Source organism: Papio anubis, chromosome 6 (genome assembly GCF_008728515.1).
Source record: "Papio anubis isolate 15944 chromosome 6, Panubis1.0, whole genome shotgun sequence".
NCBI lineage: Eukaryota > Metazoa > Chordata > Mammalia > Primates > Cercopithecidae > Papio > Papio anubis.
In genome coordinates, this window is record NC_044981.1 from 107,484,287 (window position 1) to 107,505,899 (window position 21,613).

At 36.6% G+C, this 21,613-nt stretch overlaps 1 protein-coding gene across 9 annotated transcripts in view; it reads right to left on the reverse strand.

Annotated features, from left to right (window-relative positions):
* SCAF8 (SR-related CTD associated factor 8) overlaps window positions 1-21,613 on the reverse strand; it is a 249,609-nt gene that overhangs the window by 132,167 nt on the left and 95,829 nt on the right. For 5 of the 9 annotated variants that reach the window (XR_004184579.1, XR_004184577.1, XR_004184580.1 and 2 more), the window contains exons 20-21: window positions 20,699-20,917; window positions 18,455-19,925 (exon numbers count right to left, since the gene is read on the reverse strand). Coding sequence is in view for 5 of the 9 variants with exons in the window: in XM_031667701.1 (XP_031523561.1) it covers window positions 18,469-19,925; window positions 20,699-20,917 (1,676 nt within the window). In the remaining 4 variants the exon portion in view is untranslated. Of the gene's footprint in view, window positions 1-9,871; window positions 10,763-17,804; window positions 19,926-20,698; window positions 20,918-21,613 lie in introns of those variants that run through there. The other 4 variants (XM_031667704.1, XM_031667703.1, XM_031667700.1 and 1 more) reach the window with 2 other exon arrangements.

Below are 21,613 nucleotides of genomic sequence, written 5' to 3' on the forward strand. Positions count from 1 at the left end.
CTAACTTGGGAAATGGAAAGAATGGGAATGTCAACCGCTGGGAAAAGAGAAAACATTTTTGGTGGGAATTTGGAAGAGAAAATATAGAGATTAAGCTTGAGATGCTTATAGGGTATCTAGGTAGAAAGTTAGGCAGACCTGGGTATCAAAGGTGTACTCACTGGTATGTTGGTCCTAAGGGAGCTCATGTGGGCAAGAACACATGTGAATAGATGGAACCACATGGGAAGTTGTAAAATTCAGAGAAGAAACATTGATGATGGGCACAGGAGAGTGGTTTGTAAAGTCAAGGGAGTAGTTTCAAGAAAGTAGTCACTAACATTAAATGTTGTGGTGCTATCAAGTAAGACAAGCAATGAAAATGGCTGCTAAATTTGGTCAATAGATCACTGGTGACTTTGGAAAGAAATTTCAATGGATTGGTGGGGTAAAAAGCAAACGATAGTGCACTAAGGAATAAGAGATGAAGAAACTGAAATAAATGAAAACACTCTTCCCAAAGATCATTCCCAAAGAACAAACAGACCAGTAACTAGAAAAGAGAGAGGTTTTATTCTTTTTTATAAGTGAGAGATTTGAGCACGTTAATAGGAACACTTGGTGTCAGTGAAGAGGGAGAGGTTAAAAAAAAATACAGGAAGGCTGGATGCAGTGGCTCATGCCTGTAATCCTAGCACTTTGGAAGGCTGAGGCAGGCAGATCGGCTAAGGCAGGCAGATCACCTGAGGTCGGGAGTTCAAGATCAACCTGACCAACATGGAGAAACCCTGTCTCTACCAAAAATAGAAAATTAGCCTGGTGTGGTGGTGCATGCCTGTAACCCCAGCTACTTGGGAGGCTGAGGCAGGAAAATCACTTGAACCCGGGAGGCAGAGGTTGCGGTGAGTTGAGATAGCACCATTGCATTCCAGCCTGGGCAACAAGAGTGAAACTCCATCTCAAAAAATAAAAAATAAAAAAAATACCGGAAAGAGAAGATATTTGATGAAGCAGTGTTCTGAGTGAACCAGAATAATGAAAAAGTTGCTTAGAACCTACAGCATGATATGTCTAAAACTAGAGCAAGGTTTCCCGGCCTGGGCACTCCGAACATGTGGAGACAGTTCTTTGTTACAGGGTGGTGCTGCCCTATGCACTATAGAATATTTAGCAGCACCCTAATCTAATATTCACTGGATGCCAGCAGCATCCCACACCAAGTTGTGATAACCAAAAAGTGTCTCCAAAAACTGCTAACTGTCCCCCGGCTGGAGAAAAAGCAAAATCAACTCTAGCTGAGAACCACTGGTCTTGAGGCAGAGACCAGATTATTTAAATGAGCTGAGAGGTTACTAAAACAAATTACTATAGTCCCATCTACTAGTTACATAAGGAAAAGAGGCAAGTTTCTCTGCTGGGAGGGAAGTAAGGTGGTAAAGGTGGCATGTGTTGTGGTGAGTAGAAAAGTTTTGGAATAACTTGGTGAAATTCACCTATGGGAAGGCAAAACTGGGTATCAGAAATACTTTTACTCCTCCTAGACTTAAAAGGCAAGTGTATGTCTCGTACCTTTATGGGCTCTCCAGAAAACAGTACACAAAAGGAACCTGAGGCATGAAGAAGGAACTGAAGGACCTTACCAAACTATTATTTCCAACAACTTAAGAAATAGGGTCATCCTGAAAAGTGTTCTGACCCTTAGAGGACCCACCTTTTTGTTTGCCCAAACAAGAGTTTTAAGGTTAGAAATTGAATGTATCTTTTTTAACCAGAGCATACTATTTCATCATAATTTTGTAAAGTCTTCAATAGGATGGCTTCTATATTTTATTTACCCCAAACCCTATCCATTACAATCAACACTTTGATTTTTAAGACACAAAAATAATCTGGTGTTTAAAATTAGGCATCACCTTTGAAAAATTGTCACATGAACTTTCCTATACTGCTGGAGATGAGTCTGTATTATTATCTGTGCTCGGTATACAGAAAAACTAGTATTTGTACCTTGTGTCCTGAAAGCTTAATTACTGCACACTGTAAGAAACAACAGATCCAAAGATGTTCTAACTAACTGAATCTCCCTTCAACCTTATCTTCAAAATACAGTCTTTTTCTTAAAAATCTGTTTTAACAATCTTAAGTTTCCTGAGAAGGTTGAAAATACACTTGCTCACAATACAACTTATGAGTTCCATGGCACTCATAAAAGTGAAGAGACCAGATGTAAGATAGTAACTCCTAGTGTTTGTCAGCATTGTTAACAAGGAAAGTGATCTGCAGAGAAACTTACGTCTTTAAATATCCCCCAGCCGGCACAGTGGCCCCCAACTGTAATCCCAGCTACTTGGGAGGCTGAGGTGGGAGGATCAATTGAGCCCAGGAGTTCAAGGCTGAAGCGAGCTATGATTGTACCACTGCACTACAGACTGGGTGATAGCAGAATCATTAAAAACAACAATAACAAACCAAAAACCTCCCAAGATACAAAACTATAAAACCGTGCCCTAGAAAGTTCTTTTTCCTACAATCACAAAGTGACTGAAGCACCTTTATGTGCAGCTCACAGAACTGAATCTGCACTTAGCAATATTTTCCTTAAGAGAGCTAATGCATCTCAACATGAGTATCACTCTAAAATATGCTGAAACAACAATCTCAGATATGACAGATTCTCACCTGTGATAAACCTCAAAATCTGCACATTTTCAAAAATATAACATTTTCTATTAGAAGCCAACTTTGGTCATAATCAGTTTCACTATGGCTAAATAAAAACCCTGAAGGCTCTACAACCATTTGAAGTTAACTTGAGTATGAAAAGAGAAGTGCTTTGGATACATGACCAATTATCTTCCAAACAGAGAAAATTCAAGCTGAATTCTCTTTCAGATCTGCTACATGTACTAATGAAAGGACAAAAAAAAAAAGATTCCATATTCCAAAGACCAATGTGGGTGATATCATTCAAATGTATCTCTAACTGCAACCTGACCTGCACACTTGATGCCTCATTTGATGGTCTAAGATAGGGAGCATTTAGAAAAAGCCCATGAGCTTTACCCAAAATCTGACTCCAAAAATAATATGCAGGCCTATATCCAAGTAGGCAAACACATTTACTGAAGGCAATCATGTTCACACAGCAATCATGGTCATCTCTACAGCTGTTATGTCTCTATTCTCCCAAAGGAAATAAAAATAATTTGGAAACATGCCAAAGAACAGTCTAGACACAAATAATTCAATTATAGTTAGCAAATCTAAGGCTTTCAATACCCAGCTCACATCTTAAGCTACAGACAGAAAAACAACTCTGTATCTATTGTTACAAGTTATTAAGTCAAATTACTTCAGAGCCAACATTAAGCAAATCAGATTTTATTACACTAGACACTTCAATTAATTAAAAATACTAGGTTTGAACTCACTGACTGGGTCAAGTTCCAAAGTGAAAATATTTATGAGACTGTTTTTATGTTTTATTTCATTGTTTTGAGACACAGTCTTGCTCTGTCACCCAGGTTGGAACCCAGTGGTGCCATCACAGGTCACTGCAGCCTTGAACTCCTGTGCTCAAGCAATCCTCCCACCTCAGCCTCCCAAACAGCTGGTACTATAGGTGCACACTACCACTCCTGGCTAATTTTAAAGTTGCTTTTAGTAGACAGGGTCTCACTATGTTGCCTAACCTGGTCTTGAACTCCTGGCCTCAAATGATCTGCCTGCCTTGGCCTCTCAAAAGTGTTAGGATTACAGGCGTGAGCCGCAGTGTCCAGGCTGTTTTTACATTTCTTAACAATATGGATCTAATTTTTTAAAAAGTCAGAAAGGCCATATGCATTGATTTCCATGTTCACAGGATATTTTAGTCTAATACATTTGGAACACATTAGATATTCATCTCTGGGCCCATTATTTCATAAACACGAAAACTTGATTTCAAAAAAAATCTGGATATATTAAGGTGGTAAACAATGCTTGTGCTTTTCTAAAACAATCTTTGTACTGGGTTCTCACTAGTTTTGTTTTCTTTTGAAAATAACACAAATATATGAGTCCTTTTCTGACTTCAATTCTGTTCCCTTATAAAATTTCTTCTTTCAAAGCAGTTCAATAAAAATAAATTGCCCCTTTAACATTTTTAAAAAAATAAAGTTTTAACATCTGAAAAAAATTAACTGGGTTTAAAGGCCATGTATTAGTATGTTTTTAACGATTTAAAACAATTTTGACAAGGTCAAAACTAAAACAATTGGCAAAAGTTGCAGTTATTCCATTTAACATCTCCATTAAGGATTCCTTTCCCTATACAGAGGTGAAAAGGCTAAAATATCATTAGGGCATTATGACATCTATAAAATTTAGAGCTAATAAATGTTTTCTATATTCCTTTAAAAATACTAACTCAGGAACATAAACATGTGAATGATTAAGTTGTGCAAGATGTGACTTTTGCATCTCAAGGCAAGTGAAGACAAAGAATGGTATTGGTATATGGTGTGAATCAAGGGGCAGTAACGTAACAATTCACAAATCATCCTAAGTACTAAATTGTGCAGTACAAACTAAAAGGACACTGCAAACTAACATTAACGACTGTTAATAAAGGCATACAATTAGATGTGGTAAATTGCTCCATGATCAGCAATGAAGAATAGGTTTCAGATCTAATGCTAAAACTGTGACTTACAGTGGCTGCCTGGAGAAATGTGAAAAACATTGGCTAAGCAGTAGAGTTCTGGGATAGATTAATGGATATGCCACAGCTGTAAGATAGAGCATATCTGTCTCTTGGGAGAGGGAAAGAAATGTTGGTGCACCTTTTACGTTTTATTTTCAAGGATCTAGACAAAAACCAGAGTGTGGTAGCACAAGAAGGTAAGTTCCAATACTGATGGACATTATAATGTTAACTTTCCCCAGGCTCAGGGTTTTTTCTGTTGTTCAAGTTGTGGGAAAGGAAGTATGTGAGTCCGTCCTTTGGGGCTTGAAAGATTCTTAATTACAGATGAAAACTAAGAGCAGAAGGATTTGGGAAAGCCAGAAGCAAAGGTGTTAGGGTCTCAATAGTCCTGTTACAGAGGTAAATTACAGATTGTACTGTCTTTTGAAAGCAGAAGGGTAGAGCAATCATTAGGGTGGCACGAAGGCATTGAGAGTGCTATGCATTCTCATTTACTCAGTAGGTTGTAATATTAAAGAGGGCTCAAGGGTGTGCATCAGGCTGTATGGGTAGGAGTATCCTAGAGGTTTTTCTTTCCTGGGCTTAATTCCCCAACCAGATAAATACTTGATTTTTAAGATTTTGGGTTTTTAAAAAAATCACCCCAAGAAACCTTCTGTTTAACATGCCCTATATGTACTCTTAATACACAACTAGCGGAACGTTATTTTTATTCCCATGAATCAATCCTGAACATGCGCACTGACTCACTGAAAAAAAGTACTTCACTTGGCATTCATCAGCATGATACAAAGGAGTTGAGAATAGTGGTTAACAAACCGTCATATCCAATAGTAAGTCCATAAAATAGCTTTAAAAAGTCACAAAAAAGCACAATAGAAGAAAGGTTTCTCCTTGCTTGAAACATTGACTCAAAAAGGTCGAAGGCCAATAGCGGACACATGCCTGTCCACTGCTTTTTCACTCTCAGCCATGGGTACATCTGCTCTCTCTCGGAAGCCTTGTACAGTCTCAATGAACTTTTGGCAGCTGGTCCAAACAAAGTAGATAAAGCAAATCCCCAAAATGAACCACAGTACCCAAGCAACTAAGAGCACTGGGTACTGATTTGAAAGAGCACTGTTAGGCTATAATAAATCAGAATATGAATCAATGACTCAAAAATGACTGAAGGCTAGTGTATTTTTTAGCCAGCTCTCAGTAGTATTACTGCTTTGAAAATTATAGGTGGTTCTCTTGCTTACTCTCCTCTACACTGAGTATACATTTAGTACTAATCTCTGGTTACTGGAGAATTTACAGATATCATTATTCTATATTTTATTTATTGAGACAAGGTCTCCCTCTGTTGCCTAGGCTAGAGTGCACAAACATGGCTCACTGCAACCTCAACCTCCTGCGCTTAAGTGATCCTCCCACCTCAGCCTCCCGAGTAGTTGAGATTACAGGTGCACACCACGACTGGCTAATTTTTGTATTTTTTGTAGAGACGGGGTTTCATCATGTTGCCTAGGCTGGTCTCAAACTCGTAAGCTCAAGTGATCTGCCCACTTCAGCTTCCCAAAGTCCTGGGATTACAGGCGTGAGCCACCACCCCGCCCAGATGTCATTATACTAATGAAGACTGAGTTGTTCCCGATGAGAAAACGTATCAGGCTTCAATGATCTAGTTCTTGCTCTCCCTGTAAGTGGACTGAAGTAAAAATGGTTTGATAGTTAGTCTTTTGACCTGGAAAATGCCACAAAACCATGCAAATCAAGAGGTTCAAGTTGTTATGTTCACTCAAGAACACTCGTGAAAACGCCCAGGCCATTAAAGGCAGGCATATACAAAAAGATCACCAAGTTATCTGAAAGATGTCACTTTACAGAAACAATGTGTACCATTTTGACATTACAGGGTGGAGTTGGTAGGCGTGCCCAGGCCAAACAATAGGCTAGACACAGGGCTGGTGGCCCAAAAAAAATGTTAATTCTTCCTGCACATGTTTAAATACACAGGGAATAACGCTGAACTCAAGGGTTTAGATGTAAATTCTCCAGTCACTGAGCACACCCAGGTGAATGAAACACCCAAGATGTGCCAGCCACTGTCCTTTCAGAGCTCACGGTCAGATTAATTTGTATGTAAGATCCCTCAGCTACATGGAGATGATCCTCGCAGGAAAGAAATTATTCCTAAACCACAATTGTTCCCTGGCTGCACAGAAAAAAAAGACATCCCAGAAGAAACTGATGTAACAAAACTTATGACACGGGCATACATTCAGAATAAAATGCATGCATATATAAGTTAAAAAAAAAAAAACAACCTAAATGCTGAGAATTTGGTAAACAGATGTGAGACTTACGTAGAGAAAGATGATACTGGTTTTAAGTTGTCTAATTCCTGAGAGAATACTCAAGGCACCGTAATAAAAAAAAGATCAAAAGAAAATCTACACGGCTTCCTTGAAGGTTAAGGAAAGGTACAGAACACGCATATGCACGCATGCATATATGTGTATGTGTCTACAGACACATGTATTTCCAACTATGAGCTGTATTAGAATATTAGAAACTAATTTGAAATGTTAAGCTAAAAATGTAAATAGCCAAGGGAGAAACAAAAGTAAAGTCAGATTACTCGTTGAGCAATTAAAAGTCCTTATCATGAAAAATTAACCTGGCTCAGGCCAGGCATGGTGGTTCACACCTGTAATCCCAGCACTTTGGGACACCAAGGTAGGCAGATCGCTTGAGGTCTGGAGTTCGAGACGAGCCTGGCCAACATGTTGAAACTCTGTCTCTACTAAAAATACAAAAATTAGCTGGGCGTGGTGGTGCATGCTTGTAATCTCAGCTACTCAAGAGGCTGAGGCATGAGAATCTCTTGAACCTGGGAGGCAGAGGTTGCAGTGAGCCAAAATCATGCCACTGCACTCCAGCCTGGGCAACAGTGTGAGACTCCATCTCAAAAAAAAAAACAAACAAAAAACCCTGCTCACCCATTCCCAGCTGTAATAGATGCTCTTGTTCAGTGTGCCTAGGTAGGTATTTTACAAACAACTAGACAAAAGGCAGTGTTCCATAATTACTTTCTTTTTCCACCAGGTCACCAGCCACTTGAAGCTACAAAAAGGAATGAAGAGCAATCGTAACTGCTTAGAACAAAGGGAAAAGTGGCAAAGTATTCCTCTGGAAAAGCAAAAACAAAAATACCCACAAAATACCGGAAAGGACTTAATGACTAACCACAAAGTGTTAGCCTCATTCAATTATATGAATGTAGATATCATGACTATAGAAGATATGGCAATACGATTCCTACATATCCTCTTAAAATCACTTCCATCTGATGCTTGCTGGCTTAGAAAAATACTAAGGTCATACTCTTGTTTACAGTCATTGGATAACTAGAATACTAACACAGCTAAAGAGGTTGGTTGGGACAAAAAACCTAGTGTCTTTATTTCCATAACTTATAATGAACCCTCCCCTACATCAGAATTTCTCCTTCATCCATTAACACACACACCCTTACTATTAAGTGAAATGTGAGGGCAACAATATTATCCCCGAAAAAGTCCACCTGTTTTTAAGCTCTGATAAGAAATTAAATGACTGCTTTACATTTAAAAGTACAGATAAGTATCATTGTTGGGGCTCTGTGGTTCCTACTGGGGCCAAGATCCCTACTGTTTTCCTAAACCGTCTATTACGAATGACTAGATTCCGGTATTAGAATATACGTACCTAGAATCCCTACATTTCATAACTGCACAGATTTTGCTATCAGTGCTAGTTAAATAAGTTCATTTCTCTCCCCAAATAGATACCTCTTTTAAGGTCTCAAATTTTGACAGACTTTGGGATAAAATGGCTCTAAACATGCTTTGCAAATTCTCTGTATCATATGGAGAAGTATAACAACCTTTAAAAACTGTCTAAATATGGTGTTTCATACAATGGACTGAGTCAGACACAATTTAAGGAAATGGTTAATTTATTTCAGTGATAACTTCTTTATCATGAATATTTTCATGGGAAAAAGATATCTAACTCTTTTTTCCATTTCAAAAGAATCGGCCTCTTTCAAGTCCCACGGAAAAAATCTACTCTTCAAACTTTCCTACTTAATTGAGTAAGAAAATCAGCTACACTGTCTTAACCAGTAAATTATTACTATCTCGACATATTTAGACAATTAACAAAAGGAAGGAAAACTTGCTAATCATTTTTCCTGAAATTACATCACAGTCATCTCTCCGTGATAGACCCACCACCTGAGATGACAGGAAGCAGGTCAATAGCCTAGTGAATTAGACAGCTGTGTTGAAAGGTTGGTACTAAGGACCAGAAACACAAATAGAGCTCAAAAAGTTGAGGCTTTGGAGATAGAACTATACAACTCCATTTTTCCCCAAACTTTGGGTTGTATACTCAAATTTGCATACCTAATTCCTTAACTGGTTGCAATTAATCTACAACACTTAGATGTCCCAGTCTCCAATAGCCATTATTGACAATTAAAGCAACAGTGAATACCTACATAGTACCATGTGCCAAGCAGTGTTTTAATTGCTTTGGTGCTCTTCAAAAACAAAACAGAACAAAAAACAGAATCCTCCATTCAGATTTCTATGTAAGTTATGGGGGGCCGGACGCGGTGGCTCACACCTATAATCCCAGCACTTTGAGGGGCTGAGGTGGGCGGATCACAAAGTCAGGAGGTCGAGACCAGCCTGGCCATATGGTGAAACTTCGTCTCTACTAAAAATACAAAAATTAGCAGGGCATGGTGGTGCGTGCCTGTAGTCCCGGCTACTTGGGAGGCTGAGGCAGAAGAATTGCTTGAACCCAGGAGGCGGAGGCTGCAGTGAACCGAGATCGCACCATTGCACTCCAGCCTCGGTGACGGAGCGAGACCATCTCAAAAAAAACAAAACAAAACAAAACAAAACAAAAAAAACAAACCTTATAGGGGTCCTTGTTAAAAGGCACCTACTTAGTAAGGACCTATATACTTACATAAGTTGGATTTCAGTCAGACCCAAAGCTGTTTTTTACTTAATCAAATAAATTTTGCTAGATAAACTGTGAGAAAATGTAAAAAAGTATTAACCTTCTAATATATAAAATATTGAACAAATTGGTTAATTTATTTGGTAAATAAAACAACCATTTCTAACATGACACTGAAATGGCAAAATGATAGCCACATCACACTAGGGAGAAAATTTTAATAAGCAGACAAAACAAAATGCTAACATTGTCCATTCTTTCAAAGCACTGACATACAGAAGTGAAAAGATACAACTTACTGCACATTTTCAGGGTAGCTATGTTTACTGAAGTCTAAAAACTCCACCTTTAAAAGTCAGTATTATTTCTGGATGGAAGAAAAATCCACAGTAACTAGTTTTTTTATGTAATACTAATATTATTGGGTTTTCTTTGCAAATTCCTTTAGTTCAAGTATTACTAAAGAAACATAGACGTATGGACATTACAAATTCAGCTAAAAAATTAGGTAGTGCTGACTATCCTGTTTAATGGTAATATATGTATTAGGTATTTAAATTTCATAACACAAAATAATTTTAAAATGGAATTTCTAGAAAGATGCATTTCATCACTCTACAGTGTGCCTGCCTCTTCCACTGTGTTGTGTGTTTAAGATGTTTGTCAATTTACCCAATTTTGTCACAGGCTGTTATCAACTGAATTGTGTCCTCTCACCCCCAAAATATCTGTTAAAATCTTAACTACCATGTCTGAAAATGTAACCTTATTTGGAAATAAGGTCATGGTAGATGTAATTAAGATGAGACCACATTGGAATAGGGTAGGCTCCTAAACGAACATAACTGATGTCCTCATAAGCAAAGGAAAACTCAAGCACAGACATGCACAGAGGTAAGATGAAGCAAAAACATACAAGGAAAGGCAGCTGCAGGGTGATGGAGGCAGATACTGGAGTGATGCATCTACAAGCCAGGAACACCAAGGATTGCTGAGAAATGCCTCAAGTTTGGAAGAAGGAAGGAAGGATTCTCCTCTAGAGCCTTCATAGAGCATCACCCTGCTGGCACCTTGATTTTGGACTTCTGGCCTCTGGAATTGTGAGAGAATAAATGTTGTGTTAAGTTACCCAGTTTTTTCTATGTTGTTGGAGGAGGCCCAGGAAACTAATTACACACACCATGTCTTAAAATCTACCATTCTAAAAAAGCATCTTTTACAGTAAAGCACTGAAGTCAGCAAAACCTGGGTTCAAATACCTATGCAAATCAAAAGCTGTGTAACCAACCATAGGCATCTTTTGAATTCGCCTCTTTACTTGTAAAGAAAAGATAACAAAGCCTACCAAATAGGGTATTTCTGAAATATATTTTGTAGAATGCCTGCCACACTACAGGTTCAAGTCTCTCCACCCTCAAAACCCTCTCTCCTTGTACAGAGTGCATTAAACCTACGGTAACAGACTATTTCGCTAGCCAAAATGTATGAAAACAGAGGGCTGTAATTAAAATATTCAATAAATTTTACTGAAACCCTTGCTAACGTATAAACTTAGTTCAGTAATAAAGACTCGTTATTAAAAAATGCTTGTTCATGTGCAAGAACATTTATTTCATGTAATAAGCAAGATAATTACTTTTACGAAGATTAGTGGAAATATAACTCATAAACTTGATAAACACATTCTCCAATGTGGGGATTAGGTAAGAATATGGCCACAATGGTCATCTGTCCAAGGACTCTTGAAAAAAGTTATCAAAGGCCAGCATCATGACATGCTGTGGATTAAACCTTGTATGAAGAGTTTAGTGACTTGAATAGAAGACTTGAAAAAAAAATAAAACAAAATCAGGTTATATATTCTAATAAGGTAAAAGAACTGTAAATTATCCACTGCCACCAAGGACAAAGACTAGTTTCTAAACTCTTCATATGAATGTAAGTGGTGAATAAACACTAACACTAAATGCTTACTATGTATAAAAATGACACATTTCGTTTAATTCAAGCCATGGAATATTCCTAAAATAGGAGTTTTATGCACAAGAAAATGGTACTAGGTTTCAGTTATACATGCAGTGTATAAATGTTAAATTTTGGAAAGAAGCTGCCAAAACCAAATCCTAAAATATAGATTTGTAAGCAATCACTGGCTCTGCTTTACCAAGCATTTTAAAAGATATGAGTGTTAAATTTTATTTAATTTGCAGGAAAAAAGTGTATTCAAAAAGAAATCTTAACATAAATGCCTGCCTCCAAAATAGCCAGTTATTAAGAAATTTAAAAATATTATGCCATGGTATAACTTTAAGGGAAAAAAAAAAAAAAAACTATCATGAAAATAGGGACCAGGTGCCTATAGGGGCTCATGCCTATAATCCCAGCATGTTGGGAGGCGGAGGCAAAGGGAGAGGCAGAAGGGATCACTTGAGCCTGGGAAGAGTTCAAGGCTGCAGAAGAGTTCAAGGCTGCAGTGAGCGATGATTGCACCACTGCACTCCAGCCTGGATGACAGAGCGAGATCCCATCTCAAGAAAGAAAACAAAAAAGAAACAGAAAAAGAAAAATGAAAAAGAAAGGAGATCTAAGAAAATCAAACTTAAGTAATTAGCTATAGGAAAAGGAGATAGCCCCATCTATGTTTGTAACAATGAAAACAATTTGGTGGTTAATTGTGGCTGTAAACATACAGCTGGTTGGGTTATGTTTTTCTGCATATACACTGCCTAATATCTGGTGAGCCTCTATCACGTCAGGCACTTTATCAGATGGTACACACTAATTTTTGAATCTGGTACACAGTGTTTAAATCTTCACTACAATACTTAAAAACTGTGAGTCTGCAAAGTAACTTAAATCTGTGACTTGGGTTTCTTTTCAGAAAAACAGTGAAGTAATAACTACCTTACAGGATGGTCATAAGGATCATATTGTGCAGGTAATACAATTATTTCAGTTCCTGTCACATAGCATGTGTGCATTTAGTATTAGCTAATACTATCTTTAATAATGAAAATAGCCCCTCAGATTAGCTAATAACAAATCATGTTTAGAGGCTCAGTAACTTGTCCAAAGCCACACATCTAGCTGTTGTTAAAGGCAGTTTTAAAAACCCAAGGGCAATAAAATTTGTGCTATTTTAAAAAGTGTTCCAATAATGTTAAGTCTTTCCATTCCTCTTAGTTTTCTTCCTCAGCTGGTCATTTACAGAACAGAAAGCTTATTTCATAGACTTGAGGTAATTAAATGCTAGAAATGATGTCAGAAATAATCACTGAGTGAAGGGGCAGCAAATGACTTTCAATGCAAACAACAAATCCAATTGATAGTCCTTGCCTGGAATGATGGGGTCAAAAAGGAGCCTGGAGTGCTCTATGAGAAGGATCTGGAGGCTAATTCTGAGAAAGGCAGAAAAATAAAACAAAACAATGATAGCTGCCCACAGGGGTGGGGATGGAAGTGGCGGGAGAGGGTAGGGAACAAAACACAGGACGACCAGGTGCTGTATTTCCACCACTGCTGTTCAAATACAATATACTTGAACTATCTATTGAGCTCCATGCAAAAACACTCTCAATAACTGAAGCATCTAACGTCTTCCATACAATATGAAATTAGCCCATTAGCACAATTCCATCCCTTGATATACAATATATATTTTACAAATTAATTAGAATATTTGTTCTGTATCGTGAATAAACTTGACAAGAAGAAGCCCGAGTCATTCTAAGTGTATATATGGGAGCAAAAGAGCCTGATGAAAAAGGAGGAACTTAAGTGGAGGGGATGAAAAATGCCTAAGCAAAGCTCATGCCCAAATAAATCACTGATTTGCATTAGTTTTGACATGCACATCTAAGTAGTCTTACTAATAACATTACTTCTAGACCCTGAACACTTAAAATATTGTTCCAAAGAGATTCTTTCTATAATCAAAACATTTAATTACATGTATCAAGTAAATTTTCCTTGAGGTATTCCATTAAAAAGTTTCACTTGCATAACAAAAAAATACTTCCCTACAAAACCATCTCATATGCTTCCTTCCATCCCTTTCTTGCTATAACTCATCTTTAGATTAATGCTTAAATTTAAGCTGTGATAACTGACTTCTCTACTTTTGATTCATCCTCCAACACCAACTGCCAGTTAACTGTATGCTTTGTTGAAACACTAAACATACTTTCATGTAACTAAAATATCTGAATTTTAAAAAATGTTAAGAATCTCAAGTGCACAGTATAATAAAGATGTATATATTTTAATATATCTAAAATGGTGGTATGTGGGGATTTAAAAAACCATATATACACAGGAAGGTGCGTGTATGCATTTATTTTATATATATATATTTATCACCCTCAGGAGATCCTGAATTAGTAAGTCTGTGGTGATCATCCTCTACTCCCCATCCCCCCACCAAAATATTTTCAGAGAGCTCCACAGATGATTCTGTTATATATTTCCTGCCTGAGGACCACAGAGAGAGGACATCTCAAATTGCTTTCAATATTTATGTGCCCGTATTTAAAGTATGCCTTTCCACCAAAAGAAAACAATCTGAGTTCTTAATTTTAAAATGTTCTAGTTTTAGAAAGTTTCGCTGGATATCAAGACATCTCTCTTTTTTAAACCTTCCATTAAAAATTATACTAATATTTTTCTTCAGATGTAACAAATTTTCAGTGTCTACAATTTGTTAGTTTAAAAGATATCATATATAAAACGACAGCATGAACAATATTAAAGATTTATAATTCTGTGCCACACCATAGTATGACCACTTCAAATAATTTAGACCTTTATTTTGCCTAACTTAAAAATGAATATAAAGATACTTGCCTTTCTATATATTATGTAAGTAAGATATTTTTAAAGAGAAATATGTTAAAGTTTTCTTTGTAAGTTAAAAGCCAAGTATTTTAATTAATATAGCACCCAATAAAGTAATGGTGATGAAGGCACATAAGGTATAAAGAAGTTTTAATTTTAGAATCTTCTTGTTCATTACAGGTTGTGCCCATCTAACAAATATATATTATGTTGGATATATATTTATGTTAGATAGCTAATATATATATATAAAGAACAGAAAGCTTAATAGATATCTTTTATATATATATATATATATAAAAGATATAATAGTGAGGAAAAACAAAATATTCTCTAAATCACTTGGGGTGAGGTGTGTGTGTGTGTGTATCGAAGTTTAGACTGGGCTGGGTGTGGTAGCTCACACCTGTAATCCCAGCACTTTGGGAGACCGAGGCGGGTGGATCACGAGGTCAGGAGATCGAGACCATCCTGACCAACACGGTGAACTCCATCTCTACTAAAAATACAAAAAAAATTAGCCGGGGCATGGTGGCAGGTGCCTGTAGTCCCAGCAACTTGGAAGGCTGAGGCAGGAGAATGGCCAGAACCCGGGAGGCAGAGCTTACAGTAAGTGGAGATCACAGCACTGCACTGCAGCCTGGGTGACAGAGCGAGACTCCATCTCAAAAAAAAAAAAAAAAGTTTAGACTGGTAGAAAATTTATTCAAATTAACTGAGTAACAGTAATGTTCATATACTCTCACTAAACTGAAAGTCCATTTCAATAATACTGTATTTATTTGATACTAAGAAACTTCACATTTATCTCTGAATTAGGAATGTATCTATAATCACTAGCATGTCATATTAGAAACACTGTCTACTTCTGAATGGTGTTTCTTACAATCAATGGCACCCTATATCCCACGAAATACAGTGTTTATTTAAAAAGTACTTTTTCAAATTAAAAAGATGACTTCTCCTTTTTAAATTTACAAAACATCCCCTAACCCCCAAACAACCCTAAATGTGTGGCTCCTTAAACTATAATATTTCATATGAGTGAAAAATGGCAAATAAATTTAATGAAGCAACTAAACTCTCAGGACAAAAGGAACTGCTCTGGTAAGAATGCAATAGCTTAAATAATGAATGCATTTTTATCAATTAAATACTATATGGAGTTACTTCCAGAGTTTTAAATAATTTCACACTTCTAGTATTTTCATCTTCCAATACTTTCAAATTATTTGTCTACCCTTTATTGAAGTAAAATTAAAATAAAGGAATATTCTACCTATAATATGATGCAAAGTAAGTTTCTATCAGTGTATGCATTTATGCTAAGAACACAAGTTAATGTTTAATGAAATGTTTAAATACAGACAAAAATGTAAAAATCAGGGGTTCTGTTTCCTAATACTGCAGAAAGGCATATCACTAACATGTCACAAATTAAAACACTACGTGATTTGGTGTCCAGTTATCACTGCTTGCAACACTTCAAACCAATGTATTAAAGTGGTTAGGTTACTCCTCGCACATTTCTAATTGCTAGTATTCTAGTGACAAAATTGTGACCAAAAGCATAAAAAATGTGATAGGTCCTATGCCAAATGTATCAAAGTAAGATAATTAACTTTTCTCCCTATCATTTAAAAAATGGCAAATGCAATTATGAGTTTTGAAAATTCTGAATGAAGATAATCTCCTTTCACTTAAATTCTATACAACAAAAAACAAGGACATAAGAACAAGCACATGATAACTTCTTTCAACTATTTTAAAAGAGTGTCATCACACATTTCCAAGATTGGTTTCTAGATACGGTAAGGATAACTGGTTAGGTAACTTTCACCACTAGAATCTTTAAACCAGTGCAATGCTTGCACATTTTTTTTTAAGTACACACATGAAGGCCCAACAGTGATAAAAAGCTTGGCATCAAAAATCACTAGAAAGTCTTATGCTTTTCATTGCTACTTAATCCAAGTGACTGTCACTTAATTTTAATAATGGTAAACACAACTAAACTAGTTTGAGAGAAATCTCAGCCAATACAATTTCCTTAAGGGCAAAGCCAATATTTCCTGAACATTAAAACTTTGCATCCATGTAAAAGTTTTTCCTCATTACCCTAAGGAAAAAAGAGCTGAAACCAACTCAAATTGTTGATTGAATTGAATTACCTTGGAAATAAATACCATTTAAATATTTTTACTCTTTACTTTTCTAAATAACTAAATACTGTACTATCTCTGTTCAGAACTTGTAAGTCTTTTATTTTTGGCCAGGAACCTTAAAGTTTTTATAGCTCTCTAGGTCATCAGAGCTAGGCAAGACCAATCCAATGTTAAATGTCTGGTGTATTCTATCATTTCTTGGAGCTATCTTTGCTTAGAAATTTTGGATAAACAGAGCAAATGATGAATTGCTGCTGGGAAGGCACTGGAAACAAAATGACTATTCATAGAACCAAATAAAAGCCTTCCATTAGAAACTAAAAAACACCAATGGTGTTATATCTGTGTATGTAAGTAAAACCTAAACGAGAACAAACAGCAAATAAAAATTAAAAGCAAAAACAAACAGGAAGCCAACCCCCAATTTTTTCCTACTCAGTTTACCTTGGAGGCTACAGTGTTATCCAGAGTCCTACAAAACACATAATGGGTATTTTGTTCCTGGTATACATACTAATGTCTTTAAGTACACCAGCACCACTACACATTTTGTGTAATTAAGAAATTAACTCCAGGCACGTGACCAGTGAGTACTTTAGTGTCAGTACTACCTATGCAGAATAGCAAATATAGTGTGAAACAAAGCAATGCAAGCATTTATGTGAAATTTGGCTCCATGCTAAAACTGGCTTCCTGCTTATCTATATTAAAAATAGAACTGCCAAACTACCGATGTATCTCTTTATAATATCTCTTATTTTACCTTCATCAAGACTAAGAGCTTTAACTATAACTTTACCATGTTAATTACCCACATTCTCCAATTTTCTACCAGATTTTAAAGACTACTTTATTATCTAAACTTTTTCAACTTTCTATTTTCTCTGTATGTGCATGAAGACGGACATACAGAGAAACAGAAAAAAGCTACACGACTTCCACAATAAACATACACAGATATCATACACATACTGAGGAGGCTGCATGATTTTTATATCAAAGTACATGCTTTTTCCACCACATAGTTCTTCATTGTTGTTACGATAGAAAGCTTTTGCAAAATATAAGCACATGCTAGTAATAATTCAAGGTTTTAAGAATTTATAGGTTAAAAAAATACAATTCCTAGAACACTGTTATCAAACAAATAAGTTTTATTGGCATCTAAAAACAAAATTCACCCAACATTGAAACGTACTTTAATATTTACGTTGTTGTTTTCTTGTGTCTTTTTTACTCACTGCAGTATGAGGAACAAATCACAAACACTTACTTTGGAGAAACAGAGACCATAGTGTAGATTTTACAAAATCACTTTTTAAAATCTCTGTATTGTGCTCCTCAAATACCTAGAGCCAGTCTTTGCATAAAATATCACAGCTTTATCTATAACCTTAAAATTCTGCAGCAGCCTAAAGATATGGATAAGATATACCACGACTTGCTATTCTGAAATATATCTATTACCATATCCAACCTAATGATAGTTATCTAAAAAATTCTTTCTTCCATAGGAAGTCTCTGACAAGCTGTTATTCATTTCCTTGACGTTAAAAGAATCTGGGGCCAACATTTATATTTTATCAGAAAAATAAAAAAAAAGTTTACCTACCATGTTCATATTAAGAACAATGTCTATACAAGTCAGTTGTACAATTATTTTAAGAGAAAGGTGAACATGAACATCAGATTAACTTAATTCTGGCAGACAAAAGTGAACAACTATGGTCCAGTCAGCCATTATCTATTACAGAGAGATGACAACTTTACAAAAGGTATCTTTTACCTACTGAGTGATGATTATGTCCCCTCAGTTTCTGTGCTTTCTACCACTGGTTCACTTTCTATATCAGCAACTGTGTCACTCTTCTCCTTGTTTATTTCATTTGAAGATGTCAGTTTTTCATAAAGTTCAGGATCATTCTGTACTGGTATAGGTGGTGGCTGAGCATGTCTCTCTGTATTTTCACCATTAACCTGAGGCACATTATCACCTTTTCGTTGAGAAGTGGCCCCTTCAAAATAATCAAAAACCCGAGCATGAGGAGGGGGAACCCAAGTGTTTTGAATTCTGTCTCGTCCAAGACGATTTCCGTTCATTTCTCTGCAGAAATCAAAATCTCTGTCATCCCTATCCCTTTGCCTCTCCCAGGGTCTTCTGCGGTCATCAAAATCTCTGTGAACTTCTTGTCCAAATCCTCGGTTCCAAGGACCACTTCTAGGATCAAATCGATAGTTTCCAGACCGAAATCTACCTCTTTCTTCATGTAAGCCTTTTGGACCACCATAGACCGGTAGAACCCGATGCTCTCTCTCATCAAAATCTCCTCTATGCCCCCAGGGCTTCTCAGGATTAAAGCCAAAGTGGTCTCTTCGACCAAGATGATCTATACCTGGCCTCACAAGATTCTCTCTTATATCTACAGGAGGTCTTCCAAAATGATCCCTACCATCTAGTGGAGGCCGTCCAGGACCTTCTCTTGGATCTATAGGCCGCCCAACCACATCTCTAACATCCACAGGGGGAGGTCTACTAATGCTTTCCCTGGTTTCTATAGGAGGAAACCGGTAATCTCTATCTCCTTCCTGTTGAATGTTATCATTCCCAAGTGGTATCCTTTTTTCTGGGTTAGCAACATTGTCTATGCTTTGTCTTCCAGGAGCTAAAAAAGGTCTTTCTGGCTGACTAAAAATATCTCCTGGAGGAAAAGGTCCACGGGGTGGTGGATGAAGAGCTGAATCAAGTACCGATGGGGGTGGGATTCCCCGCTGGGGTGGAATTCCAGGCTGTATTAAAGGGAATCTTGGCCCAGGTGCCTGTGGTATTAGTCCTGGACGAATGTCTAACATTGGCATTGTGGGCATCCTTTGATTAGGGATACTTAAAGGGGGTAAGTTTTGAGGTCCAGCTGGTGGCTGTGTTCCCAGAAGTCCAGAAGTATTTGGAATATTTGGTGGCTGTACTCCTACAAGTCCAGAATTGTTAGGTATATTTGGGGGTAGCACTCCCAAAAGTCCAGAACCACTTGACACACTGGGTGGCTGTATTCCCAATATTCCAGAGTTATTTAGAATATTTGGTGGTTGGGCTCCAATAATCCCAGAACTACTGGAAACATTAGATGGCCGGACCCCAAGAATTTCAGAATTACTTGATACATTTGGTCTTTGGACTCCCAGAATTCCAGAATTGCTTGTCACATTTGGTGGCTGTCCTCCTAAAATTGCAGCATTACTTGAAATATCATTTGGAATCACTAAAAAAAAAGAAAACAGAAAACTCAAAATAACAGTCAAAAGTTTCCAATAATTTTAGCTTAATCAGCTACTTGTATCCCCCAGTAATCAAGGTACATTAGCTACTACATGAAATCTTTTTAAGTTAAACAAAAATGTCAGTACTGATTTTCCACCTTTAATAAAAACCTTTCTAAACCATAATTCTTTTTTTTTTTTTTTTTTTTAAGAACACAAGTGGAGATTTAAAAGGCTTTAGGACAGGAAAGAAAAGAAAGGAAAGCACACTTGGAAGAGACTCAAACAGGCATCAAGGTCAAGTGCCTCTAAACCATAATTCTTAATGTACCAACAGTGAGACTACAGAAAAAGGACTTACTGCTTTCAAACACCATATTTATCTTCTAGAGCTAGCTGGATAATACCTATTAGAAGTAAGTTCCTGGTAGAAGTTATTTACACCCAATACTTGTTCATTTTTATCTTCCGGTAAGTATACAGATTTTGTGTAATATTATTTTGACAACACATTGAAGTAGTTCCAATAAGACGAAAAAAAGGGGTGGTGGTGTGAGGGTCTTAATGGAACTGAAATCCAGATTATCCTGAACAGAAGGCCACTTTTTTCAAATAGAAATTTTAGGACATAGTGATCTCTTTTTTAAAAAGTGCAATATTTCAGCATTTGTAGATTGAAGTGGTTACAAATGCATGCTACCCCAGAATTAAACAACAAATATAGAGGGGCAACCTAGCTTAGACTTAATTTTTTTTTAATTTTATTATTATTTACCTGATCTGGTGTTTTCACCAGAAGAAATCTGGTGGTCTATCAGATGAGGTACTTTTTCTTCAGGCTCTGCCTGTTTAGTTGGAGCATTAAAAACATTTCCAGCTGGCAGAGCGGAAGTAGCAAGATTGCTGGCAACAGAGCCACCCGGTATAACAAGGCTACCAAACCCAACATCTTTCACAGTTTCCGGGGTCATGGATAATGACGGCTGCACTAAAGCTGTTTAAAAAGGAGAAAAACATATTTCAGATTTAATGAGTCAATTCATGTGCTAAGTTTTCTGGCAGTTTGAGTATTTAATTTATAATGGCATCTCTGTATTACTAAGCACACTATATATAATAACCAATGCTCAAATGACAAAATGAGTCATCATGAAGAGGCTAAATTACATTTAGAAAGCTTTATCCAAAAATAGGGAAAACTAACAATTTTCAGAAATATTTCACCAAAAATGTTAAGACCAGCACTCAAAAAAAGTAAATTCTAGTAACAAAAAAATTAATAATTTTCTAGGAATGCCAGATAAGTGAATGTCTAAACATACAGAAATGACTAGTGCAGACTGAAATGTATGAGTATGAAAATCTGCCCAATCCCCCTGCAATTACAATGTACTAAGGTCCTAACATCCATTTAGCATTACCTTTTATCAAATGAAGTTAGAAACTCATCAGATGAGAATACATAAGGTGGACTACAAATATGAAGCTATGAACTTTCCATCTTAAAGAATGGGTAGAGATACCCCTAAGGGCATTTGTCACACATATTAAAAAACACAACCAGAGGAATATAAAATAATTACACAATTAAAATTTTTAGTACAATTTATGTCACTTAGAATACTGTAAAATCATACTTGTAGAACTTAGGAAATGTTTTATCTTCATATGTAACTCTAGATTACCCGGG